General features: G+C 45.4%; 2 protein-coding genes across 3 annotated transcripts in view; one reads left to right on the top strand and one right to left on the bottom strand.

The window, feature by feature from the left end:
• The first annotated feature begins 1,150 nt into the window (after positions 1-1,150).
• Positions 1,151-19,792, top strand: CHCT1 (CHD1 helical C-terminal domain containing 1). Of its 2 annotated transcripts, none has more exons than XM_083588002.1 (6): positions 1,151-1,366; positions 2,509-2,640; positions 3,922-4,097; positions 6,682-6,781; positions 9,872-10,050; positions 14,295-19,792. In XM_083588002.1, the coding sequence occupies exons 1-6, from the start codon at positions 1,304-1,306 to the stop codon at positions 14,320-14,322; spliced, it is 678 nt and encodes a 225-aa protein (XP_083444128.1). In that variant the 5' UTR covers positions 1,151-1,303; the 3' UTR covers positions 14,323-19,792. The 2 variants fall into 2 exon arrangements, with proteins under 2 accessions (XP_083444128.1, XP_083444127.1); XM_083588001.1 differs by lacking the exon at positions 14,295-19,792 and adding an exon at positions 10,653-10,960 and having other exon boundaries at positions 1,152-1,366.
• A 1,612-nt stretch (positions 19,793-21,404) lies between these two features.
• APPBP2 (amyloid beta precursor protein binding protein 2) overlaps positions 21,405-27,987 on the bottom strand; it is a 37,858-nt gene continuing 31,275 nt past the window's right edge. Inside the window, exons 9-13 of the mRNA XM_083587698.1 lie at positions 26,602-26,726; positions 25,192-25,277; positions 24,622-24,812; positions 24,326-24,491; positions 21,405-22,151 (exon numbers count right to left, since the gene is read on the bottom strand). Of these exons, the coding sequence (XP_083443824.1) occupies positions 21,898-22,151; positions 24,326-24,491; positions 24,622-24,812; positions 25,192-25,277; positions 26,602-26,726 (822 nt within the window). The 3' untranslated portion in view covers positions 21,405-21,897. The remainder of the gene's footprint in view (positions 22,152-24,325; positions 24,492-24,621; positions 24,813-25,191; positions 25,278-26,601; positions 26,727-27,987) is intronic.

Raw genomic sequence — 27,987 nt, 5'->3', positions numbered from 1 at the left:
CAAGAGGCAGAGATGAGGCAGGCTGGCGAGGAAGTCAAGCTGTCTCCCCTCCTGTGACAAGCCGCTCCTCTTCCCTCTGGTCCCCCAGAACCTGGAGAGGGATGAAGAGGGCAGAGCAAAGACACACAAGACAAAGGAGTCTCGGATTGCTTGGGAACAGTTAGCTCCACTGCCATGCTCCCAACACCTGCCCTGACATTAGTAGCAGAGAATCTGCTTTGCATGCAGAAGGTCCCAGGTTTAATCCCTGGCGTCTCTAGAAGGGACGAGGGCAAGATCCCCGTCTGAAACCCTGCTGAGCTGCTGCCTGTCAGTGTAGGAAATGCTGAGCTAGATGGACCAGCCTAACAGTATAAGGCAGTTTTCTGTATTCCCTTACAGCACAAAGATTAGGGCCTCAGCAGAGACATACGGGGGCTATCGAGGGGCGAGAATAAAATGTTTTCAACCGCGTGAGAGAGATGGAAATATATCAGAGGAGCACCAAGGAGAGTGGCCTAGAGGCAGAAGGAGGGCATCTCCCCCTTTGAAATCAGAGGCTTCTTAGAAGCTTGAAATGGAAGAAAAGAGGCCGACAGAGAGAACTGTTAGGAAGAAAATTGTGCAAAAGGGCACAGTGACCTTCCGGAGAATAAAGCGTACAGGGAGTGGGGAAATTTCTTGATATAATTATTCTTATTATTCCTTTCAAAAAGTAAATCTGAGACAGATTCCAATGCTTGTCTGGGATATCACTTTACAGAAAGTTTAACGCCCGCAGGTTAAATTTAACAAACCTGTATTTAAAGGGGAAATCTCTCGATTTAATTTGGACCAATGCTTACTAGACCTGCCAACAACTTTCATTGACTAGGTCTCTCCTGCAGGAGGAATGAGAGAATAAAGAAAGAGTGCATCTGAGGCAGTGCAGAAGGTTTTTTGTTGTTGTCGTTGTTCACACCTCCACAGAACAACCAAAATTCCTCGAAAAGAGACCACGATTCCTTCAGACATCTGAGGAGGCACTCAAATGATGGGGGCCATCAAGAGATGAGACTTAAGCCCCCCCACACACAACCAAACATTCCCCGTTTCTTCTCAGGGAAGCAATCCCTCTTCCTTCGCTTGTCATAAGAATTTGGAACCAATTCGCCTCAGAGGTGAGGTCACAAAAGCCGGCTTAGATTCAAACACACCCACACAGGCCGGACTGTGGCCCACGACACCCAGCTCATCTTTGGGTCCCTTGGCCCCCAAAGAGAGTCCCTAGGGAGCAGAGAAGGAGAAGGGAAGAGGCAGGATTTGGCTAACGGGGAAGTCGGCCATGGGAGAAGCAACTGCTGGAAGAATGGCAGGCCTAGAAGAGTGGAGGAACAAGGTTTGCCAGGTCTGTGTAATGGGTACATTTTTGTAGTTGTTCGAGAAGAAACCTATTCCTTTGACTATGCATTTGGAAAGTTACCAAGTGGTTTACCAATGCTTTCCAGTTTGCAAAATAGGCAAGGGGGGGGGCGAGGGACATGGCAGAGGTGTATAAACTTATGCACAATATGGATCTGCTGGGGTCATCCAGTGAAGCCAGCTATTGGGAGATGCAGGAGAGAAACTCATTCACACAGCACATAGTTAACCTATGGAATTGGCTCCCACAGGAGCTGGCAATAACCACCAACTTGTCTGCCTTCAAAAATGGATTGGACAAATTCATTGAGGGTAAGGCTGTCCATGGGACGTGGGTGGCACTGTGGGTTAAACCACTGAGCCTAGGGCTTGCCAATCAGAAGGTCGGCGGTTCGAATCCCCACAACGGGGTGAGATCCCGTTGGTCGGTCCCAGCTCCTGCCAACCTAGCAGTTCGAAAGCACGTAAAGTGCAAGTAGATAAATAGGTACCGCTCCAGCGGGAAGGTAAATGGCGTTTCCGTGCACTGCTCTGGTTCTCCAGAAGCAGCTTAGTCATGCTGGCAACATGACCCAGAAGCTGTACGCTGGCTCCCTCGGCCAGTAAAGCGAGGTGAGCGCCGCAACCCCAGAGTCTTCTGCAACTGGACCTAACAGTCAGGGGGTCCCTTTACCTTTAAGGTTGTCCATGACTACTAGCTGCAATGGCTGTGATCTGTCTCCACTGTTGGACGCAGTATGCCTCTGAATACCAATCCTTAGGAACTGCACTTATAGAAAGTGCTCTTGGGATCAGGTCCCGCTTTCAGCCTTCCCACTGTGGCATCTGGTTGGTGGCTGTGAGAACAGGACGCTGGACTAGATGGGTCTCTGACCTGACCCCACAGCCAGGCTCTTCTTATGTTCACAATGAGGGCTGCTGCTGCCCCCCAAAGTCTGTCACCTGAGGCGGTTGCCTCATTTTGCCTAAGGATAGAGCTGGCTCTGTATGTCCACACTATTATCATTGTCTCAGCTGATTCTTCTGCCACTTTCCTTGATGGCTTCTTGCTTAGAGATTGCAGTTTTGCTTACTTTTTACCTGCGGGGACCCAAGAAAGTGACTTCTCAGGTGTGCACATGTTTGCAGGCGACTGAGCTCAAGCTTCCAACCTGCCAAGACCGTGAGACGTCACACAGAGAGACCCTCACGAGGGTCGCGCCGTCGGGAGATGTGCTTGTCCACTACGCAGATGGACTGACACAGGACACCTTCAAAATAGTGAGAAAGAAAGCCATTTCTACCCATAGGACATGGTTCCTTAAACCGTAGGCCATTAAACTGTTGGGCATTGCTCCTGGAATACTAAGAATACATACACACACTCTCAAGGGATGGAGGAGAAATCAGATTCAGTTCACGTATAAAGGAGAACGCTGCAGTTTCCAGAACAATACACAAAGCGAAACAGCTATCCTTTGAAATTTGCAGGTCTCTGAACTTTGCAGTGAGGTTCCCCGGCAAAGTACAGTATACAAAAATGCATAGACTACTAAAGTGTGCATAAGCATGCATATATTAGTGAATAAAGCCACTGTGTGGTAATGCTTTGGTGATCACTTGTAGCTGAGTAAGATTGTCTTCCATAAACACAGTTTTAACAGTGAATCCGTAAGTGACTGTGGAGGCCAATTCTGGATCCACACATCCTTCCACAGTGAGGACATAGGTTTCCAGGTAGGAGTTGATCACGGTGTGGGTTTGCCAAGCATGCCTTCCTCTTACCTCATTTCTCCCTTGCGTCCTGAGTTCGACTGTCTTCAAAGCCCATGACACCTTTGGTAAAGGCTGTTCTCCAACTGGAACGCTCACAGGCCAGTGTTTCCCAGTTGTCGGTGTTTATACTACATTTTAAAAAAAAATTTGCCTTGAGATAGTCTTTAAATCTCTTATTCTGACCACCAGCATTACGCTTTTCATTTTTAAGTTTGGAATAGAGTAGTTGCTTTGGAAGACGATAATCAGGCATCCGAACAACATGACCAGTCTAACGAAGTTGATGGTGAAGAATCATTGCTTCAACACAGGTGATCTTTGCTTTTTCCGGTACACTGGCATTAGTTTGCCTGTGTGGAAATGGTCAGAGTGTCGGACTAAGACCTGAGAGACCAGGGTTTGAATTCCCACTCTGTCCCCAGTCGCTGTCCTTAGCTTAACCTTCCTCACAGGGTCGTTGTGGGGATTAAATGAGGAGGAGGTGAACTGTATACACTGCTTTGAGCACCCTAGAGAAAAAAAGTTGGGATATAAACGCAACCAACCCACCAATCAGTAACATACAAAATGCATTATAGCCGGAAAGATCGCTTTGCAAAAATCTGCATATTAGGCAGAATTGCATTACATACTGAAATGCGAAAGTTCATGTGCGTTTGCTTTTAAACCACAAAATAACTTGTGAATGTTGGGGAATTGAACTTAAGCCTGGAAAAAACTAAAGCTGACAAATTTGCCTATCGCTACAGCCCCCACACCACTTTCTTCTCTCTTCCCCGCCCCCAGTGCAAAGAGTTCCTGAGACCCTTCAAGAAATGCCTGCGGAAGCTGAATTTGCCCAAAGATTTCCCAAAGGAGAAGAGGCTGAGCTGCACCCGGAAGAACCTGACCATCCTCGGGGACCATATCAACATGTTCCTTCAGCACTACTGCAAGACCTGGGAGCTGAAGCACTGGAAGAAGTAAGGCGGCCCTTCCACAGAATGAGGCTGCGCAACAGCACCCCAAAGCTCAGTGCCCAGAACCTTCCCTGAATAGCAGCACTCCTTTAAGGGACTGAGGGTATATAGTGGTACCTTGGGTTACAGACGCTTCAGGTTACAGACACTTCAGGTTACAGACTCTGCTAACCCAGAAATAGTACCTCGGGTTAAGAACTTTGCTTCAGGATGAGAACAGAAATCGTGCTCTGGTGGCGCGGCAGCAGCAGGAGGCCCCATTAGCTAAAGTGGTACCTCAGGTTAAGAACGGACCTCCGGAACGAATTAAGTTATTAACCCGAGGTACCACTGTATTGCAACAATTCCCTCTGGTATATATTATTACCAAAGACATTCCCTTGCTTGGAAGTAGCTTCTGTACAGAGCCTGTGTTCTTTGTGATGAAATAGAGTTAACAAAAAATGTCATGGCACCTCCATAACCTGCATTTATTTGCAACACACCAGCAGACTCCTAAGGCAGGTAGCATTACTGCTAGTCCTGAATCAATTCCCCAAGGAACAACTGTACCCAGTGCTTTTTTTCTTAAAAAAATGTTTAGGGGTACTCTAATTTTCCCACTCATATTGAAATACTGACCCTCAATGAGGCCAAACTTAGATTCACAAAATGTTTAGGGGTATGCGTACCCCTGTGTGCCCCCAGAAAAAAAGCACTGACTGTACCCCTCTGCTACTGGAGGGGACACTTTCCCTGCTTTTTGCCCCCTATCAAAACTGCTTCCTTCTGTATCTTTTGTATTTAAAGTACAGACTTATTGAGGTCATATGGAAATATACTTTAATTTATTTTGCATATGACCAAATCCTCAGTTGTTCTGAACTACTGAAGGATGGGGGAGGGGGAGCTTTATGATTTAATAAATAAAAGCTATAATTCATTGTGAGGAGGGAAGCAATTATTTATTTCATGTTTGCCTCACCCATTACAATTTAAACACCAGCACCATGATAGCTTTTTTTTTTTTTTAAAGATCTTAGCTCTCAGCTTCATTGATTAAAATTGGCCTTCAGTGATTAAAATTTGGCTCCCCTCGCTGAGGCTCTTTTAAATCTGTTTGTTTACAAACATCCAGGCTGAGTAGGTGGGAAGCAAGCAGGGACAGGGGCAAGGAATACAAGACTTAACAAGGTAATCCTATAGGCATCTGCTGAGATGTAAACCCTATAGCATTAATGGTGCAAGATTCATGAAATTAGCCCATTAGGTCTCGGGTCATCCCCTCCACCTTAGAAAAAGTTGCATGCTTTACAGGTTTGTCAGGCAGAGTCCAAAGCAAAATTCTAGCAAGAATCTCTCTAGTTATCTGTATAGGAGCCAAGAGCAAATGTTTATTTTTCGTTACCGGAATACTTAAGGATCCAAGAGGGTTGAAAGAATTCCAATTGCCCAGCTCTCTGCAAGCAGATAATAAGATAATCTATTTTTCTTTCTTTCTTCTAAAGCTGTTTACCGTACTCTCCAAATAGGGCTGTGAAAGGGCAGAAGTGGGTGATTTACAAGGACAATGGCAGAATGCTATGGCAGTGCAAAAACCCAGATGGTTCAATACTGGCAGTAGTTCAATATCTTGTTAAGCAGGGAAGGGCTGTTAAGTATCATTGAAGGCTGTCAAGACATACCATATTGTCCATGAAAAGTAGCTAATCAAAGGCCGATTTCAATAATTGATTTGGTTTAATCAATTGGGCCACCAGGAGGCCAAAGGCTCCTGTATCTATCAACTCTCTTTAATACTTCTGTAAGACAAGCAACCAGGGATGGGGGGAGAAAATTGATTAAGGTCACTTTTTAAAGGCGAACCTTTATAAATCCGTACTTCCCAGAACACTGCAAGAACCAAAGCTGCCATCGTTTGAAATTTGCACTTCTCCAAATTTTGCAGCACACTTTTCGAGCCATGTAACATGTACAAAATTGCATACGCTAGGGCAAAATGTTTACCAAAAAATGCATATTTTAGTAAAATAAATAACTAAATAAAGCTATAGCGTTATTTCAGAGCTAGCCACTTTGCGAGGAGATGTCTATTAGGCCATGTTTACACCATACCTTTAAAGCACTACGATACCACTTTAAGCAGCCATCGCTTCCCCCAAAGAATTCTGGGAGCTGTAGTTTGCTAAAGGTGCTGAGAGATGCCCTCTCCCGGGCCTACAAGTCCCAGAGTTCCCTTTGAAGAGGGACAGGTTGTTAAAACACTCTGGGAACTGCAACTCTTTCCGTATGAACACAGAAAGCTGACTTATACAGTGTCAGACTGTTTCTCCATCTAGCTCACTGTTGTCTACACTGACTGGCAGCAGCTCTCTGGGGTTGCAGACGGGACTCTCCCAGCCCTTCCAGGAGACGCCATTGCAGATTGAACCCAGGGTCTTCTGCATGCAGGGCAGATGCTCTGCCCCTGAGCCATGTCCCCTGGCCCTTAGCCTTTAAGCTCTCTTTGCAACCGTCTCGCTTTCTGACACCATTCTCTGTCCCACGTTCCACGCAACAGTGATGTGTTTAAGTTCCCTCTCTCCTCCCACTTTGCCGCCTGCTCTAGGATGCTTTGGAGGTTTGTCTCCCTCTTCTCAGCACTCGACGAGAAGCAGCTGTGCAGATTGTACCGCTACAGCAAGACCGACCAAATGGCCAAGTTCCTGGTAAGAGCGATGCTTCCTTTGACACGGCAGAGAAAGCAGTGGAGGGTGGCAATAGGCAGCTGGGTAGCAGGGCAACATCCAGCCTACCATGGAGGCGCAGGTCAATTCTGTGTCCAGGGCAGCTGTTTACCAGCTCCATCTGGTACGCAGGCTGAGACCCTACCTGCCTGCGGACTGTCTGGCCAGAGTGGCACATGCTCTAGTTATCTCCCGCTTTGACTACTGCAATGCACTCTAAGTGGGGCTACCTTTGAAGGTGACCCGGAAACTACAACTAATCCAGAATGTGGCAGATAGACTGGTGACTGGGAGCGGCTGGTGACTGAAAGATGTACATTGGCTCCCAGTACGTTTCCAAGCACAATTCAAATTGTTGGTGCTGATCTTTAAAGCCCTAAACGGCCTCAGCCCAGTATACCTGAAGGAGCGTCTCCACCTCCATCGTTCTACCCGGACACTGAGGTCCAGCTCCGAGGGCCTTCTGGCAGTTCCCTCACTGCAAGAAGCCAAGTTACAGGGAACCAGGCAGAAGGCCTTCTCGGTAGTGGCACCCGCCCTGTGGAACGCCCTCCCACCAGATGTCAAAGAGAAGAACAACTACCTGACATTTAGAAGACATCTGAAGGCAGCCCTGTTTAGGGTAGCTTTTAATTGTTTAACAGACTACTGTATTTTAATATTTTGTTGGAAGCTGCCCAGAGTGGCTAGGGAAACCCAACCAGATGGGCGGAGTATAAATAATAAATTACTATTATATTGTTACTATGTTTTCCCACCCTGCCTCAAAAAAAATATGAATCTCTCAATGAAAGTAGATTTCTTCTCTAGCCAGAGCCTTGGCAGATCATAGAATCATAGACTTGGAAAGGACCCTGAGGATCACCTAGCCCAAAGCAGGAGCATGCAGCTGCCCCATGTGGGTATCGAACCTGCAACCTTGGCCTCATCAGTACCACTGTTATGTACTGAGTTGAATAGGATCCAAACCGCAGCAGTCTGATTGGTCCTAGAACAATAGGATCCAAAAGGCAGCAGTCTGATTGGTCCTAGAACAATAGGATTCATAATGCAGCAGTATGATTGGTTGGCAGGAACCACCCAATCATGCTCCAGATAGAAGTGAATCCACAACTTGATTGGCTTACAGTAGAATTCCGGAATTAGCCAATCATGTGCAGCCCATTGTGTAAATAATGTATATAAAGCAGATACTTTGAGGGGACTTTCATTCATTCATTCCTCCTCACCACTATGAGCTGAATAAAGAGCATTAAATCACTTTGTGACTCTGAGTATATTTCAACCACGCTCTAACCAACAGAGCTATCCCGGCTGAAGTGGTCCAGAGAGAGGCGGGGACAGGAAGCAAGAGGCCATATCAGCACCACACATTTAAAGTTTTCATATGCCACTGTAACAGCCGTGGCTTCCTCCAAAGAAGAACCAAAATCTCATCAAGGGCACTAGGAGTTGTTAGGTATCGCAGTCATCACTGGCCAAGCTTGCTAGGCTGATAGAAGCTGTAGTTCAGCAGCGCCTGGCAGGGCAAAGGTCCCCAGTGCCTCCTGCAGTTGAGCCCTACATTGCAGATCCTGCATTGAGTAGGGGTTGAACCAGATTACCTGCAGGATCCTACCATCTCTCTCTCTCTCTCTCTCTCTCCCTCTCTCTCTCTCTCTCCACACTCACCCACTTTTATTATTATAAGCTCCTTTGGGGGCAATAAAGAGGCAATAGGACTGTTCAGAGGCAGTCTCTCTCATGCACCAGGTGCTGTGGCCAAGGGCTGTTGCCGTCCTACAGTGCTTGCCCCTGTTGGAAGCAGAATACTGGGCCCAGATGGGCCTTTAGGTTGACCTAGCAAGGCAACGTGTTCAATAACACCTCTCTCAGAGGTGTGGGGGCTATCGGATAGCACCAAAGAGGTCCTTGGCAAATGCCCCAGTGTTGCCGGTGTATTAACTCGATCTTTTTATGAGCTTTTATTAAGGCTGGGAGATGAGCAGGACAGACTGAGTCATCACTGCTTCATTGAAATCCCTGCTATGATCGATGGTGTTCTGTGCTGCTCAGGGCTTGCTAATGTGCGATTTCCCAGCCCCATGAAAAAGGAGAGTTAGCAGAGGAGGTTTTCTTCTGGAAAATTAAAGACGTCACAAGGATCTAAATCAAGCAGAAAGGCTACTGAATAACAGGCTGCATTTAAATAACTTTAATGGTGTTCAAAGCATGTTTTTTCCTAGTGGACAGTCTGCTTGTGCCAGCTTGTTGGGGCAGTGAGCATGGCTGCCTTTGGGTCAAGCCAGGAATGTTGCAGAGTCAGACTATCGGTCCACCTAGCTCAGTAATGTCTACACTGACTGGCAGCAGCTCTCCAGGGTTACCAGGCAAGAGCTTACCCCAGCCCTGCCTGGAGATGCTGGGGACCTTCTGCATGCAAAGCAGATGATCTGTCCACTGAGCTACAACCTTTCTCCTGTTCCTGTTGCTAACCTAGTTAGGGCTGAACTGTCAACAGTTGTAAAGTTTAGCTGAACTTTCTGGGCTGGGTAAAAAGTGCAAAACCACGTCCTCATGAATCTTTGGGGAGGGGGGTAATTTGAGGTGGGGGTGAGGCATTCACTGGAGCTTTGCACAGCTGCAAACATCCACCCGACAAAGGGCCTCGTAGACTTTGCATTTAAATTGCAGCTTTTCCATAATGATTCACTGAGAAAGCCATAGCGGCACCCAGTGGTTGTGCCACTTTATAAAGAAGTTGGCCATGCCTGAACGCTTCCAGCTTTGTCCTGTATTCTACTATTTCTGCACCGTTATTTAACAATGGAGATGTATATCTGGGTGCTATACAATCGGAGCAGAAGGGGAGCAGTCGATCGTGTGAGAGCTCTTTTTGAGCGTTGAAAGACGACACTTGTCCTCCGTTCCAGCGCTGCATTTTTGAAGTGCTGCAAGCCACCGAACGGGACATTTCTCAAGTGTGTGGTTTGATGCCTCACAGCTTCATTTAGGCCAGGAATCCTCACACAGTAGAGTCAGAGGCAACCAGTCCTGTGTTGGTTTTGTGCATGTCTTCATATTTAATTCCAGAAAGCTTATTGCCGGTTGGAAAGTCCCGACATGGTTGTTCTGCCCGACTGTGGCAAGCTGATGAAGCTGCGTGATACCTGGGGCCTCCAAGGCGGTACAAAGATGCAGGGGAAATTAAAACAGGTGTGCTCACTGTCGCGAGACTCTGACCTGCCTCCGGGAAGTACGTCAAAGAAGAGGTGAGTGAGGAGCATCAACTGTGCTCAGATTGGTAGGGGTGCGCAGGGGGCGTCTAATGAAATCCATAATTCTCACCACTGACTAGGGATGGATGGATCTGTCATTTTCAGCTGCGTTTCTCGTTTTCAGTTCTCTACATCCCTGCAGCAGTTTGAGAATTGAAAAGAATAATCCTGATGTTTATCTGCATTTCAGTGCAAATTTCTCCTAACAGGGCGAGGGAAGGATTGCAGAAGGGCTGTAACTCAATGCTAGAGCACAGGCTTTTGCGGTCAAATGGCCCCAGGGTTGATTCCTGGCATTTCCAGGAAGGAGTAAGAATGTCTATCCAAAACCCTGGAGAGCCCCTGCCAGTCAGTGTTGACAATACTGAGCCTCATGGAGCAATGATCTCAGTATTAGGCAGCTTCTTACATTCCTTTACTGGGCACTTACAAGAAGGATGGGGATCTGTGGCCTTCCAGATGTTGCTGGACTCCCGATTCCAGCAGGGCCAACGATCGGGGATGTTGTGCATCCTTGCTGGATAGTTCAGCAACATCCATTGGAAAATGGGTTCCCCACTGCTCTCTTAGGGAGTTTTTCCACTATGTCTCTTCAGGCTACACAAGAGGCCCTCAAAGGCAAGAAGGAAGGAAGGTGTCGATATCAGTCACCCCACGTACATGGCTACCATCTCACCTACCTCTACCAGCAATGAAGCAGCGAAGCTTTCTCCAGCGGCTGAAGAAACTCCTTTAAAGACTGACCGTTAGCATGTGCGGCGTTTACCAAGGAGACAACACACACATCCAATGTACCCAACGGAGAATTTGTAGAAAGAGTTTAGCTTTCTGCAAGACGCCTTTTGAGTTAGGCCTCCGCAGAGACTCGATGTCAACAGCTTATATAAAGACCCGCTTCCTGAGAGCATTTTCCCTGGAGTTTATGATTCAATCTGCCTCCCTAGAGTGGTTTGGAAGCAACATGAGGGTCAAAGACAAGTGGGCAGGGAGGTCTGTGAAGCGGAGAGGTGGAATGGCTCTGCTGAGTTGGGCTGTTGAGAACTGGAGTCCAAAACACAGCCATTCAAATTGGGATCAAATTGGGATCATGTCCAGAACACATGGGGCTGGGGCACGTTGAGGAAGGCAGAGCTCCCTTGCTTTGGTGATAGCTTTGTGAGGTTTTAAAGGAAGTGAGGATTTGATGAAAAACCATTCAAATCAAACCTCTTGCAGGAGAGGGCAGAAGGGAAACCCCTTCCCAGTTTGTGGTAGCAAATCAGCACTTAATATTTCTCTCCATGGGACGCGGGTGGCGCTGTGGGTTAAACCACAGAGCCTAGGACTTGCCAGTCAGAAGGTCGGCAGTTCGAATCCCCGCGACAGGGTGAGCTCCCGTTGCTTGGTCCCTGCTCCTGCCAACCTAGCAGCTCGAAAGCACGTCAAAGTGCAAGTAGATAAATAGGTACCGCTCCGGCAGGAGGTAAACGGTGTTTCCATGTGCTGCTCTGATTCGCCAGAAGCGGCTTAGTCATGCTGGCCACATGACTTGGAAGCTGTACGCCGGCTCCCTCGGCCAGTAAAGCGAGATGAGCGCCGCAACCCCAGAGTCAGTCACGACTGGACCTAATGGTCAGGGGTCCCCTTTACCTTTATTTCTCTCCATATAATGTTTAAATCCTCTAAGGTGGGATGGGGAACCCTAGACCTGAGGGCAGAATGCAGCTCTCTGAACCCTTCCACAGGGCCCTTGAGACTCTCCCCAGGTGAAAAAAAAGAAAGTTAACTTTTCCTAGAAAGTCACTTCCTTAGCAACTACTGTAGTCTTTTGATCCTGAACTATAATGAAGCAGCAGTGCCACCTAGTGGCCACATGCCTCCTGGTGTGTACCACACAAGGCCCAAGTATAGTGCAAGGGCCTTCATCCTTTGTAGGCCCTGGATGCCCCCTTTGTAATCCCAAGCTAACTATGGGGCCGGCTCTACTGTTAACCAAAGTTCTATGTGATTCCCCATGGGAGTGGTCACAGGCCGCATCTGCACCATCCATTTTAAAGCACAGTGATACTACTTTGTACAGTCAATGGCTTCCCCCCATGAATTCTGGGAGGTGCTGTTAAGGATACTCAAGAGTTGTTAGGACACTCCTGGTTCTGTTCCTGGAGCTACAATTATCTAGAGTAGTTGAAGAGTCTCTTCACAGAGAACTCTGGCAGTTGTAGCTCAGTGAGGGGAATAAAGGGATTCCTTAAAAAAAAACAAAAAACAAAAAAACACCCACAGCTCCCAAAATTCTTTGGAAAAAGCCACAAGTGTTGCAATGGTGCTTTAAATGTGTGGTGTGAATATGGCCATAATTAAGATTTGGCGCTAGATAAGCACGGGTGGCGCTGTGGTCTAAACTAAAAAGGTTGGCGGTTTGAATCCCCGTGACGGGGTGATCTCCCGTTGCTCAGTCCCAGCTCCTGCCAACCTAGCAATTCAAAAGCACGTCAAAGTGCAAGTAGATAAATAGGTACCACTCCAGCAGAAAGGTAAACGGCATTTCCATGCAGTGCTCTGGTTCACCATAAGCGGCTTAGTCATACTGGCCACATGACCCAGAACCTGTATGCCAGCCAGTAAAGCGAGATGAGCGCCGCAACCCCAGAGTTGTTCGCGACTGGACTTTACTGTCAGGGGTCCTTTACCTTTTTTTAAGGCTCCTAACAATCAGCTAACTATGGGCTATAGTCAGTGGTAGTCATGGTCGTGTTGATTAGTTTATGTGGATTTACTCTTGCGTAGAACGTAGAGACAACCTGTTCTTTTGTACCTGATCACCCTGGAGAGGAGAGAAGAACAATGGGCTCAAAAAGTTAAAGGAGGGCAGGAGTTGTGGTCTGCTGCCCACAGACAATTTAGGATGGTGTGGGCCATTCCCCTACACAGGGTACTGAACTGAGGGGGTGCAAAGTAATAATAGAACCTGTCAAAGGGACAGAAAGGGAAGAAAATGTGTGTGAGACAGAGAATGAGAGCTAAATCCTTTGAGGACGAGGGAGACTGGAAGCACGATTCGTGTCACTGGTTTGTGATGTCAGGCAAACAGAAGGGCTCAGTAGCAGAGAGTCCCCCCCCCCCAAAAAAAAATTATCTCAAGAGCTTCCCTCCATGTTGTTGTTCCAGTGTGCTGAGCCAGTGTGGTGCAGTGGTTAAGAGCGGTGGACTCGTAATCTGGGGAACTGGGTTTGCGGCTCCGCTCCTCCACATGCAGCTGCTGGGTGACCTTGGGCCAGTCACACTTCTCTGAAGTCTCTCAGCCCCACTCACCTCACAGAGTGTTTGTTGTGGGGGAGGAAGGGAAAGGAGAACGTTAGCCGCTTTGAGACTCCTTAAGGGGAGTGAAAGGCGGGATATCAAATCCAAACTCTTCTTCTGTTCCCAGCTGTGTATTGAGCATAGCTGTCAACGTTTCCCCTTTTTAAGGGAAATTCCCTTATTCCGAATAGGATTCCTCACAATAAAAGGGGAAAGTTGACAGCTATGGTACTGAGGGCTCTCCCTGCTCCTCTAGCTCTGTCCCAGCCATTTAATTATTATTGCTAGTATTATTAATCTATCCTTCACCTCAAAGTCTTAGGGTGGGCCATAACAAGTAAAGTACAATGTTAAGAACCGTTAAAAACAGCTCGCAACCCCAGAAATAAGGTGGATCCTAAACCGTCCAAAGCCGGGATAAAGAGGAGCATCTTTCCTGCACTCAATGAAAAACGGGATAGTGAAGGTGCCAGACGCAACTCTGCGAGGAGTCCTACGGCTTGGGGGTTTGCCACAGGGAATGCCCCACAACCTCAAGGGTGGTAACACAACCAATAGGGCCCCCCTGGGCATTATTTCATCCCAGCTGAGCACTGCCCCCACCCCAAAAGAAAATTCATTCCCTACAGGACTGAAATCACTTAGCTCAGGGTGATCACCCACCCTCATCCGTCCCCCCAGTTCACCCCAAGGCTTGCCATTCCCCACAACCCCCTTTAAAGGGAGGGGGCGCTTCACAGAGTGGCTTTCTGAACTATTGTGTGAAGCCTCACTGTAGGGGGAACAGCTTACCTGGGTCAGCTTGCTGTTCCTCGTGCTGCAGTTGGCATGGCTGCCTATCAGTGGCCACATGAGCTACAGAACGTGACGACACCTTACATATTATATATATATAGGAAGATATAAAAACACTAAAGTAAAATATCTCCCCTGATGCTGCCCTCCCCCCCCCCCCACAGGGAGTTTTCCAAAGAGTGTGCCAAATGATAGCCGCAACAGAAGTTTGCTCGTTTTTTTGTTTTGTCTTTTCCAAAAGAGCACAGAAGCCTTCTGCGTCTCGAACAAAGCACGCCTGCACGAACGCAGGAACACTATATTTATTAGGTCAATTATCCATTTTTTAGCAATACAATTACAGAATTATCACAATGTTGGTTACAAACATACTCAGTATGGGTTTTGATGGTTACAAAGAATAAAAGTCGGGCACTGCAGTCTTGGTGCGAATGTTGGAATACAAAAAAGAAAAGGGGGGGGGGGAAGAAACATGGGAAAGGGTAGCACAAGAGTGGAGGAGGATGAGCGTCCGAAAGTGATCAAGATGCTTTCATATAAATAACCGTGGCACAAAAAGAGAGAGAGGAAAGAGGGGTTCAGATTCAGAGCCGCTGGGAGGTGCGCTTGCTCCAATTTTAGTAGCTTTTGTTTCCAATGTACAGTGATATATGTATACATATATATATGTATATACATGTATTTTTAATCCCTTGTTAAGTTCCACTGAATCAGGTAAAAAAAAACACCACAACACATATATTAGTACTGAACTCGGTAATAGTCAAGGGGAAAAAATGTAAAAGTTTGTTCACCTCCGAGGAGTTAACTCTAAAAAAATTATCTCTCTCTTTTCTGTTTAAATATTATTATTTTAAAAAAATCATGGCAACATAGCTTCCTTTAAAGGAATATACACAGAAAGGAAAGCAGATGGAAGATTTAAGAGTTACACGTATGGTACCTGTGACAGTTAAAAGTGATCCAACACTGAAAAAAACCTGTGTGCCAAACACCAAGTTTCTAGATATCTCTATATATTTATATAGTATATATATTTTCCCCATCTTTATTTTTTTATTTTAGAGTTTTTGAAACAAAACAAAATATGCACTTGGAAAAACAACTTCCTAAGGCCTCTCCAAGCTATAAGTTGCTTAGGATTGCAATGAAAGTATTTGCTAATGAGAACTTGGAAAGCAAACGGCGATATATTTCTCACGGGACAGGGAAGAAGCCGGTTTCACTGCCTAAAACATACCTGAGTTTGGGGAAGGGGGGTGGGGTGGGCAAACACCGCCAGAGCTCTGCCGAAAAGGAATTGCACAAGCGTTCTCTTGCTACATGGAAATTTTTTCTTCCTTCCTTCCCTCCCCACCTTCTCAACACAACATCATCAACAAAAAAACATACCTAGCAAAGGAATTTCCCCCCAAAGGCCAAAAGGTGAAAATGTGCAACAGGCTAAACCTGTGTCAAAGACACAAAAAAGCAACGGAATTAAGAAGAAAAATAAATCCCAAAGGAGGACAGATATTTCAAATCGCAGTAATAGCACTTTGATCCAGCAAGGGTTGGGTGGTGAAGGAACATTATCGGGCCCCTTCAAACCCAACCCAATGGTAGATTCCAGAACAAAATGGCACCGTGTGGATCCAATGAGGAGCTGTGCTGAGAAATGAGTTTTCCACCATGCATGTGGCCAAGTGGCTCCACTGGGGTGTGTGTGTGCTGCGTCTTTAATCCTCTTTTTGGGCAGCTTTGCCTTTCCTTACAACTGTAAGAACAAGCCTTTTTCTATCAATATTGTTATCATTCTTAAAGGTGGTAGGTGGGATGGAGGGGAGGGGAGAAGAGAAGGAAGGCCATCATTACGAAACGTAAAGTTATTAATAGCGTAAAACATCTGCCGAGGCAACTGATGAACTTCCAAAGAGCAACTGTTGCGATCAAGCAGTACCAGCTGTTCATTGGTTAACTTTAGCCAACATCTTCAGAAGTTGGTTTTAGGCTTGACACATAGCTAAAAGGATGGAGAGAAACTCTTCCCCCACCTCCTTCTCCTGCACTGCTAGAAGCAACAATGCAACAGCAACTTCATTAAGCCAGCATCAGAGAGCAGCATCTCATCGCGTTACAGGGTTACAGAAGGCGACGAAGGTTCGGCCCATTTCACAAGTCCCTGTAATTTCAGTGGGAAAGACTAAAGCAGGCATCCCCAACCTGAGGCCCTCCAGATGTTTTGGCCTACAACTCCCATGATCCCTAGCTAACAAGACCAGTGGTCAGGGATGATGGGAATTGTAGTCCAAAACATCTGGAGGGCCAAAGGTTGGGGATGCCTGGACTAAAGCAAGTATTCAGCGTTCTTGTAGAAAACGGATGGGACTTAAAAACATGGGCTTGTGGTCTATAAATCTCTCCCACCTAAATCTCAATGGGACTTGAGAGCACGTAGCTTTTGAGTGGATTGAGTGTCTGATGCTTATAGGCCAGTGACAGCTTCCCAAGCCTCAACTAACTGGCTTCTCTACAAGCAAGACCAGCTTCAGTTGCCTCCAAGCGAGGCAAATGGTACTTGCTCTGCCATTAAGCAGCTTGAGAATCCTAAGAGACAGATAGGTCAATGGTTAGCAAGATTTGCTGCCTTGTGTTGAAGTGGACCAAGGGAGCTGGGAGGGGAGTGTCCTGCCATGACAACTTGACTATCGGTCTGGGTGGGCAAGTCCATTTAAAAACGCCTCTGCTATTCCTTTCGTCCTAACCACTCCAATCTGATTTAAAAACGAAACCTGAATTTGCAAGGGTCGGGGGAAAGACACAAATTGAAAAAACTGGAAGAGGATGGAAACTGTGTGGATTCTCCCAAGACTCATTCATTCTTTTAAAACGGCTTTGTTTCGAGGGCTTTCTGGAACAATAACAACAAAATAATAATCCATTTCTTAAACGCTGAAGTACGCTCCCGTGGAGAAAGTTGCTCAAGAGGCAAGGAGGAGGCAGATTTATAATATTGAAATGTCAGGTTTGTTTTGCGGTGTGATTGTTTGGGGAGAGAAAGGAAGACTCAGTCTGTTTCTAGTGAGTTTATTACCTAGTATTGTGGGGGGAAACAGAGTTGAGAACTCCCTTATCTTTCTCATGCACAGGAGTGGGATCCCCTACAGTGCTGTACATGAAAAATGTGGCCTAGTATATAATGTGAGCACTATTACTAAAATAGAATACTCTTTCAGAAATCAACACCTTGCTTTTTAAAATGCCAGTCCCCCCACCCAGCCCCCAGAAAATCAGCAGGAGCTTCAAAGGGAGGGAAACCTCAATATAAATCTAGAGAGGCACATGGTAGCCTTTGCACATGAACCTGGCACAGAAAATTAAACCCATTTCAAAGGAAATTGTTAAAAAACCCCAAAAAACCCACACAGACACTTCCAATTCTGTCTCCCCTTTTTAGCAGGCTTGAGAATCTGGCTTTGTATACGCTATATATTTAAAGCACGTGGCTTTCTCCAAAGAATCCTGGGGGCTGTAGTCTACCTCTCAAAGAGCTCCAAGTTCCAGAGCGCTTAAGAAACTACAGCTCCCATGATTTTTGTGCGCGCACAATCTTTAAATTAGTACCTATCATGTGGTTCTTTTTACCTCTGATTCCCAAAGGTTTTTCTTCAAAAGGTCTCTGCTCAAGAGCAGAAACCTCAAGAGAATTCCAGATTTCCCAAGGTTTTAGTTTCATTTTTATTTTATTTTTAAAAAGAACTTTCTAAAAATTCAAGGAGCAGAAATTGAAAATATCTTCCGGGTTTGTCCAGACATCAACCTTGGTTACACTTACACAACCGACTGAGGGCCACTGTTAACATTCGCTCATTAAAAGTTAGCATATTCCCAGTGGAAAAGGGGGTATTCATAAGGTACCATTTTTGCTGGCTTCCAAGGTCCTAAGAATTGCAAACAGCAGAGATGTGGAAGCATGGCTCATATGCAACACAGTCAAGCCCTGTGTGCTAAGGAAATTGGGTAGCAACAACCAGCTCGGAGACTATTCTGACAGGCAGAAGCGATCTAGATTCTTCTAAAAGATTTGAGGCAAACACTTCCCATTGTCTTCACTTGGGAAAGAAAGCAAAAAAAGAGCATTTCAACTAAACCTTTCGTTGTGCGAACTTGGAAAGACCTGGCAAGTCTAAACAACCCTCAGTCACAAATACACACACAAATAAAAGCAACTCGCTTCTTTCCAACATGCAATTAATTGGGCATATACCAGAATGCAGCCAACATGATTTAGACTGGATTGAGGGCGAGGAGAGGGGGAAGAGGAAAGAAGACTATTTTTTAAAACAAAACCAATAACCCAACCATGATGGTACCTGGCCTAAAGCATGGGAGGTGGAATAAATGGGAGGATGAAATGCTCAAGAACAACAGCTGTTGATAAAAGATAGTGATGTCAAATTGGCAGAAGGGGTTCGAAACAGGAGGAGCCTTTTCCTCCCCTGCAAGATGATTTGCAAGCAAGAACCAAGGAGGAACATGCAGGAGAAAATGAGCCGAAAGAACTCTGGGCTCAACTGCTTCAGGACCGCACTTGGGGGTTGCCATTTTTCAATGCTCCCGTTTGTTATAATCTTGAAATACAAGCACCCACCCCACCAACACCGATTAAGAAGCACGTATACTAGGTATCAAGGTTCTAGCTCAGCCTACGCTGGAGTAATCCCACAGAAGATAATGAGGCTATGTCAGTACTTGCAAGAGAGGAATTCCCTTGAAACCTTGTCTTGAACAAGGTTTAAGGGCTCGTTTTAATACCAAAGGTGGCCTGTAATTATTATTTAAGTCAGCAAGCTTTGCTGGTTTGTATGGTAGTTACAGCAATCCAATTTATTTATTTGTTTTTGCTCTCTGAAGCAATTTAATTGGCACTGTTGTATTAATGGTAGTGTTTTGTAACTTTGGGCTTTTCTTTTTTTACTTTCGTCTAGAATGGCAACAGATGTGCAGGGACATTAGCAATTGGATTAAAGCCTTTGACTCCCAACAACCAATCTATTCTGATGTTTGGTTTACAGCAGCTAAGCTGTGGCCGTTTAGATTGGCAACTGCCAACCTGGTGCCTCTCCAAACGTCTTGGACTCCAACTCCCATCAGGCTTGTGAAGGCTGAAGGAAGTTACTAATCTGGGAGCGCATGGAGGGGTTCATGTTAGCCCACCCTGGTTCGACACTCAAACTGTCAGTCAAAAGCAACTTTTAATGGGCACTTATTGGGAAGCCAGCCTGCTGAAGATCTGACATCTGCAGCATTGGGTATCTATGGGGATTACAGTTGCAAAGTTTTATTCTGAGGGACACTTCTAATAGAAAAAGTTTTTTACATGGTGGGTGGGGAAATGGCATTTTTATTTTAGAATACTTGTCCAGCTCACGGAGACTTGTGGTTCAGAAATACACCCGGAAAGCACCACGCAGGGAGGCTGATTCTGGGCCTGCAGCAATAATCCAGGAAGGTCTTCCTACCATGTGTGGTTCTGGTGTCCGGCAATTCCCTTAATAACAAGAGATGCTAAAGCCACAGCTCCAAAAAATCAACACCTTTTGTTTCAAGCAGGGTGTTGACGAGATACTCCACCCACCATGCACAGGGAAGGAAGTATCTTTTAAAAAGGCACTATTATTTTTTTTAAAAAACCAAAAACTATCAGCCTGCAATATTCCAGGTTAAAAGCCAAACACTATTGCTATTAAATGAGGAACTCTCAGTAACTTCCAAAGCCACCGACCGCTAACTGTTGATGCACTCTTTTTATGACAGGCTGCCCCCACTTGCATTCCACCCCCCCCACCCAAAAACCTCACAAATTAAAGGGGGGTAAATGAATGAAACTCATTCCAAACACTAGAGAGGCTTTTTCTCTCTCCTGCTTTCCCTGGGCAACTTATAAACCCCCTGAAAATAGAGGAGAACACCTGACAAAACCCTTAACCACAGAGACACTGCCTGCATCTCTGCGTTAAGAAGTGAGGTAAATAGGAACTCTCCCCCTCCCTTCCTTTCCAACCTAGCTCACTATATGCTACATAGGTCTTTCAAAGTTCATTTACTACCTCGGTGTTTAAAAGATGGTACAATTAAAAGAAAAACCCACAAACCACACATATACCCCAAAATTAAGACAAGCTAGTGAGACAGGCATAGTTATTTTTTTGTTTTGCTTTTTAAAAAACATATTATGACAGACATTAAAAATATATATATAAAAAGAATTGAGTTCTGGCTGTTTTTGTTTAACGTTAAAAAAAATATGATGAAGCTGAGAGAGAAAGGAAGAAAGACAGACCTGTTGTGCTTATTCTTTTTTTTTTTTTTTTTTTGGCATTATCCATTGACCCCTGCAAGCTGTACAATAAAAAAAAAAAGATCATCTGCAGATATTAAAACAAAACCAGATTTTTTCCCCTTAATGACGACGACCAATCTAATTAGCACAAGCAAGTTATAGCCTTTAGAGAGAGCCCATTTCAAAGACAGGGGAAAGGGGAAGGAATAGCATTTGCTATGCTTTGCTTACGGTGCTAAACATCTAGTTTACCTGTGTAAACTTAGTATTTTAAAAAGACATGCCTTTGAAACTGCCAAAGAACGTTGAAGCTCCTAGCTTTGTTATCTAGTACATGTATGTATATAAAGTCTCCATTCATCACTTGAAAATACACCCCTTCGTGAAGCAATCCTACCGAGTTTAAAAAAGCAAATGCGAAAGGGCAGAAATTGTGACTTGAAAGCCATTGGTCCGAGATTCTTTTCCTAAGGACGGGCTGGTCCGCTTGAAATCTCCCGGTCCTATTACAGAAAACTCTTTTGCCCTGTACGAAAAACAAAAACACAATGAAATAAACCAAGAAAGCTGAGAGACTAAAATATTCTGCCAGTGGTTACCACTTTCAGGTGAACACTGGTCCATTTTGGGTGCTCTTTGAAAGTGCAAACGGTGGCTCAAACGGAGGCAGAGCAATCAAGCATCACTTCCCAGGAGGAAATTCTTCGCCATGTCTCTTCGTAAGGCAGCAGAAGGCAAGAAGCGAAGATTTCCCCCACCCCTTTTCTTTTTTTCGTGTGTGTATGAATATCTGTGGTTACTTTTTTCAACAATCCGTATCGAATAAGTTTTTTCCTTGTTTTTACACTGTATAACAAGAATAACCATATGGTCGTATAGGACTTCAAACTTGTCACAAGCACTGGTCAGTGGGCACCCTCCTTATCCACCAATTAATAATGCAACTCTCAGAATGGTTTAATGGCTTTATTGCTCTCTTTCCATTCTCGCAGAGATTTCGTGTAAAGTAGCTTCGCTTGGACAAAAAATAAAAAATAAGAGAACATCGTTAGGGGTGTTTATGGGGTTTTTTTTTCTTTTCTTCCTTTATATATATATTTATATATATGTATATGTATCTCTTTCTCTCTCTCTCCCAAGTTGAAAACGTGAGCCAAAACAAAACATGCCGTACTCATGCTGGTAAGAATTTTAGCACACATTCGTCTGTTATGGTCACTCCATTCAAAGCTGAGATTCCTCCCCTCCCCGAGAAAACAGGGGATTTCTAATGGACTGGACCAGTGTTTCAATGCAATTGCAGCCCCCTCAGAGAGAGAGAAAAACACACACAAAAAACTACATGGTTTCAAATTTCACAGTATGACTTTTCCCATGTAAATTTGGGGAGGAGGGAACAGAAGAAGGGGGGAAAAAATAGTCGTTGGTAAAATTGACCAAGGTCCTTAGCAAATCTGTCCTTCGGCGGTCTGAGACATCAGGAAAGACTGGACAACTTCTTCAGTGGATTGCAGGCTGGTGCTCACGTCCTCGAGGGCGTCTGTCACTGAAAACTGCCGATCCCGCAACCGGTTCCAGTTGGCCAAAATGTTGTGGTACTCAAATACCTTCTCGTAATTGCCAATGGAATTGTACAGTTTAATGAGGCCCCTGTAGTCATATTCTAGTCCACTGTAACCTTCCCCAAAAAGCTTCTTCCCTAAAAATAAACAAAATGTGAAGGAGAATTAATGCTGTACTTTTTTCCAGTGTTGCCTAACAGAGAAGCCTGCTCTTTATTTTATTTTATTTTATTTTATTAAGTAAAAATCTGATACCTTTCAGCTGGAGTACATTTTACCATGTTCTCCGATCTGGGATGGGGAAACTGTGTCTTCCCCCTCCTCTCCAGATGTTGCCTGACTACAACTCCCACCCTGCCTGACCACTAGGCATGCTAGCTGGGGCTGATGGCAGGCAACGTCCAGCAGCATATCAAGAGCCACAGGTTTCCCCATCCCCGACCTAAAGGAACAGAGAAGGCATTGCTATTTATACTGGTTCCCGCATGCCCTCAAAAATAAAATATTGAGTGTGTGGTATCCCCACCACCTCAAATAGACCTGGAAGAAGGCTCCACAATCATACCTCATGTTGTATCCGCTTCAGGTTACGTCTTTTCAAGTTGCGTCCTGCGGCAACCCGGAAGTACCGGAATGGTTACTTCCGGGTTTCGCCGCTTGCACAGAAGTGCTAGATCGCACCGCATGCATGCGCAGCGCTCCTGGATGTGAACGCTTCGAGTTGCAGATGTGCCTCTGGGACAGATTACACCTGCAACTCGAGGTTCCACTGTATTTATGATTAAACCAACCAAGATTGGTGGAGAAGGGACAGCATTTGCTCCCTTCAAACATCTTCCCCCAAACCATGTCCAGCGTGCTGGACCTCATCACCAGCTAAAACGAAGCACAATTATTTGCTCACAGGCCTCCGCTATTGCCCTAGGTCCTTTACGTTGGGATGGATCCAAATCCTGTGTGAACAGAAAGCCACCTGTCTTTCCCGCCCCCTCTGCAAGAAGCTTCTCTGGAAGTCTGGGGGAAACACCTGAAAAGCACTGCTTAGGCAGCAGGGGGCTCTGGTGGGAGAGCCATCTTGTTTTGTAGGCAGACTATCGTAGTACTTTTATTGGTGGATAGTTCCCACATTGCTTGGTTTGTTGTTACTCTCTTTGCTTTATCAAGTTCTTGCTAGCCACCCCTGGGTTTTCTTTTAGAAGAAAAGGGGTCTTGAATGAATGGATGAGTGAGCAATTGTCTTGAAATGGGTGGAAGAACCTTGTGGCAGCGGGATGCTCATGGCAACAACTCGTCACAAAACAAACACGCCAAGGGAATATCTCTCCCCTGAAAACAGAACAAACCCAGGCAACAACACAGCACATCCATCCTCTTCTGCAGCCACACCCCAAAAGAACACAACCACAACACTGAAATAGGCAATGCTCCCCACCATTCTCCCAGCGCCCTTCCCAGTTCCTACCATGCAACAGAGAAGCCTCTTTCCTCCCCCTCGAGCTCAAACCTCGTTTCTTTAAAACTAAAGCTTGACTGGGCAGGAGGGAGAACAAATCAACAGCTACAGCTGCCCTTTACTTATTCCCTTCTAGGAATGATTGTGGGGCCCAGAGGCATTCTGGGAAGATGAAACTAAGATGGCCGGAAACAAGAATTTGCCTCCCAATGACTAATTTTCTTTTAATAATAATAATAAAAAGAAACTTAAACATGAGGGGCTGGGAGGTGCCAAGGGAGGTGTTGGGGAACCCACAGACACCTTGCTGGCAATCCCAGTGGTAAGCCAGAAACCATAGCATGGTTATCTGTTCCTGGCTCACGCTGGATGATAACAAACCAGACTCATGGTCTGGCCCTAATCCTAAACTAAGGATTGTGATTTGTGTAAGCAGGATGGAGACAAACAGCTCAGGAAGACATGTCTCTTGCAAACAGTTAACTATGGTTTTGCTGTAACACAGAAACTGAGGCAGTGTGTGTTGTTAGGCTAGACTGAGACACGGTGCCTGATCTAAGGTCATTCAGTAAGCTTCATGGGAGAGCAGGAATTCGAAGCCTGCCCCAAATCCAAGCCAGGTGTGAGGAACTTTTGGCCTTCCAGATGTTGTTGGATGCCAGCTCAAAGCAGGCATGGCCAAGGATGATGGGAGCTGTAGTTCAGGAACTTCTGGAGGGCCAATGGTTCCCCACCTCCTAATCATCCTTCCTTTTTTACCTGGACTTCTTCCAGGGGAAAGAGAACCTCACTTACACCCCCCCCCCCGGAGACAACATCACTGTATATGCAAGCATAGACTCAAAAGTGTTTACACACCAATTGCTATGGATCTCAAATAAAGCTTTTCGGCGTTTTCGTACTGATTCATGTCGTAGTTGTAGAGCGAGGCAAGGTGTCCCACGGAAAGAGCAACTTCATAATCTTCTTGGCCAAGAAGCTGCTCCTTGATCTGGATCGCTTTGATGTGCATCTCTTCCGCTTCCTGGAACACGCCCACAAAATTAAGACAATGGTGAATTGCCGGTCTTTTACTAGATGATTGTCAAGAGGGCCAGAGATACAGTTCAAGGAAGACATGTCAATAATATTTGCTGCCCCCCCCCAATAATTACCTTAAATTTCCTCATGGACTGGTAAAGCCTGCCAAGGTTACCATAGTGTTTTGCCGTCTGCACGTTGAACTCCCCAAAGGCTTTCTTGGCAAGCTGGAGCGAAGACAGGTGTAAGTCGTGGGCTTCTTGGAGTAGCCTTTGTTCTGTCTCCTTATTGTGACAGTCAATTGCAATCTCCTCCAAGATCAGTGCTTGCACAGGAAAGGGGGGAGGAAAGAGACACATTAGAAGACCCAACACCATTAAAGGCGTCAGCTAGGACTCCGAGGAAGTGAATGCTGACCTCTGCATTATCTGAAAAGTCCTTCAGCTCAACTCTAGCCCTTTCCCAACTCCAATTATTGGGCCACTTTGAAGGTGTATGCAAAGCTCAAACACATCAGCCACTTAGAGCTGACCCTGCCTTTAGGAAGAGTGAGGCGTGGGCTTCAGGTGGAAGATGCTGGACACGGTGGAGGGAGGCACTGTTTTCCCACACATTCCCTTCCCTAGCTGTCCTTGACATTTGCTACAGTACCAGTAGCTATTTCTGCTCCCTAAGCGCCGCAGCTAAAAGCAGCATGGAGGTACCTTTAACTCTTTTGGAGGAGGCAAGGAGAAGGTGGTCTTCTGGGAGAATGTGGGTTATGATGCCAATCGCACGCTCCGCATGGAATCTAAGGTCAAGAGCAAACAGGCACACATGAGGGGTAAATCTCTTGGAAAGTTACTGAGTAGTCAACACAGAAACAGCAAGTTCCCAGAAGGGCCATCTAAATCATGCACAGAGGGCTTTGTGGGAATTGCATTAGCATACCGTGGGTTTTTGTAGACACTGGGCAGCTGTTTAGCACATGCTAAGAACACGGGGGGAGGAACAGGATGAAAAAGACTTATGTGAGAGATTCTGGTATGTTTGCAAGACATCTTGGGAAAAGGCACAACTTTCACCTTAGAAACAAAGACTGCATTTGTCTGCCTGGTGGTAAGGAGATGGGAGGAAATTCTCCTCCTGGCAAGGAAATAATTTTTTCTCTCCGTCTCCCTTACTCTCTTCAAGATCATCCAACAAACCTAACTGGCAAGTTTAGGGCGGGGGGCAAAGTCTTCTTTGCACAACATGTAAACGCGCAACTCAGCTCATATTTAAGAACTACATTGGCTGCCAGAGGTCACTAGGAATTCTACGTAAGCGAGAAAGAGGGCACCTGGAAGCATATTTTTTACTAGCCTGCTAAGAGACTAGCAGCTTCCATGTCCAAGTTAGTTTATTTGCAAGGCTGTCATGACCACATTTTTAAAGTAAGGGTGGGGGATGACAACAAAATGTTGCAGTATCAAGTGCTTCTGTTCAGATTGTCCTGGTTCCCACCCAAAACTAATAAAACCAACTTTTTTGTGAGTAAATAAATGCATGCTTATTACTGCAGAGTATCAATACCAACTCAGCATCATGGAAAGAGTAGAATACAGTCCAGATACTTTTAACAAGGCCAAGGGGGAGGAACAGTAAGAAGCACAGGATCAGGTGCTCAAGATGCAGTAGTGATGGCCTTCCACTTCAATGGCATTAATAGAGGGATTAGACAAATTCACAGAGCATAGGGCAACCAATGGCTGCTAGTCATGATGGCTATCTACTATCTCCGGTATTAGAACACTGATTTTTATTTTTTTTAAAAAAAACACATTCATATACCATTTAACTGTAAATAAACCCTCAAAGTGTTTTACAGAGAATATAAAACACACGTTGACATTCCTAGCACAGCAGCCCAGGTGGCTCCAAATGTTCTCCAAACAACAACAGCAACCACAAAAAGCTTTGCCAGCAACAAAGGGGATGGACTTGACTTGCAATCTCTCCCAAGTGAGGTCTGAAGTGGTACAGGGCCAGCAAGACTATACCACATCCTTTTGAACATTTGAATATATATATTTTTTTTACATTACGCAAGAAGAAAACCTTTGGGTCCAAAAAAGTGTAAACAGAGTACTCACAGTGCATTGTCAAACTTCCCAGAACTGTACTGGTGAACGTAGGAAGAGTAAGCCAGGTCTTCGTGAGCTGTTGCGACATGGATGTTTTTGCCCCCAAATACTGACTGTCTGATGTCTAGCGCGGTCTGAAACAATTTGAGTGAGAGACAATATTCAAGTCAGCTAAATTAGCTAGGATCCGGAAGCTGCCACAGACATTTTTAAAAGCATGGCTTGTGTGGGACAGAAGAAGCATTATTTGAAGTAGTATCTCACACAGCTGTCGACACAAGTCGCCAATGGGTAAAATCTAATTGGAAACATCATGATGATGATGATTTGTTAAATTTCTATACCACCCTTTGTCTGAGGACCACCAGGCTTTTGCAAATGAGGCTGGGCTCACAGGGAGCCTGAGCTGCTGCGTCCTTCTTGGGCAACCTGCAGCTGGAGGGCAGCTGAGAAGGACGGGGTGGCTCACAACACCCTGCACCCCTCCTCAACTGTGCCTGAGCAATGGCCCTCTCTGGCAGCATATAAGTCATAAACTTATTATTTTGTTATAAAGATCATCTGTCTGCCTAGACATACTTTCACAAAGCCCACATCTTGGAATAAACTGGAGGGACCATATGGCCATGGGCTTCTTTGTTTGTAAGTAAAATATTGTTGTGCCATAATGCAAAAGAATGGTTTCTAGCAGTATGTCCGCCAAGTACTTTCAACTCATGGAAAATTGTTTCTAGAAGAGCAATTTGCCAGACTTTTTGAATACCAGCAATCTAAGTTGTCTAAATCAAATGTCTTCTAGAACTGTGCTAGTTGCTCTTGCTGCTGTTAATAGGTGTCAAATGAGTTCTTTATCTCTTTTTTAGATCTCTATCCACATCTATATATAGATCTAAAAGAGCCAGGTAGGGGGAGGGAGTGATGCTCGGTCTTGTTATTAAATAAATCTCCCTAAAGATCCCCCCCCCAAGAAATCTCAATTTTAGGGCACTCCCAGCAATTTCAATAATAAAACTTGTGCCCACAAAACCACTGGGTGGGAAGCAAATCCCTTTTAGTTCTCCACCCACAACACTCTGGACCTCTTTTTCGGGTTTCTTACCAAGGGATACTGCTATTTTTTTCCTTCTACTATTTTCATAAAAATTGCCCATAAAACACTAGAGGAGATTAAGTGAATCCTCTTTTAACCGCCCCAAACTGCAAAGGTTGTTCTTCCAGGAAAATCACTACAGCTTTCCTTCTGAAGTCTGGCAGGATTAATCTGCTACCATGGGGCTACCATGCCTGCAAATTTTATCTGCTTTGGCAAGAAAAGTAAGTACAGTAACAAAACTTCACCTGCAGTAAAGAATTCTGAGCAGAAATAAACACACACATGCACAAAACCACTTAATA

The sequence above is a fragment of the Podarcis filfolensis genome (genome assembly GCF_964270895.1).
Source record: "Podarcis filfolensis genome assembly, chromosome: 15".
Lineage (NCBI taxonomy): Eukaryota > Metazoa > Chordata > Lepidosauria > Squamata > Lacertidae > Podarcis > Podarcis filfolensis.
The sequence above is the reverse complement of the archived record's forward strand: the minus strand, read 5'-3'. Positions and strand labels throughout refer to the sequence as shown.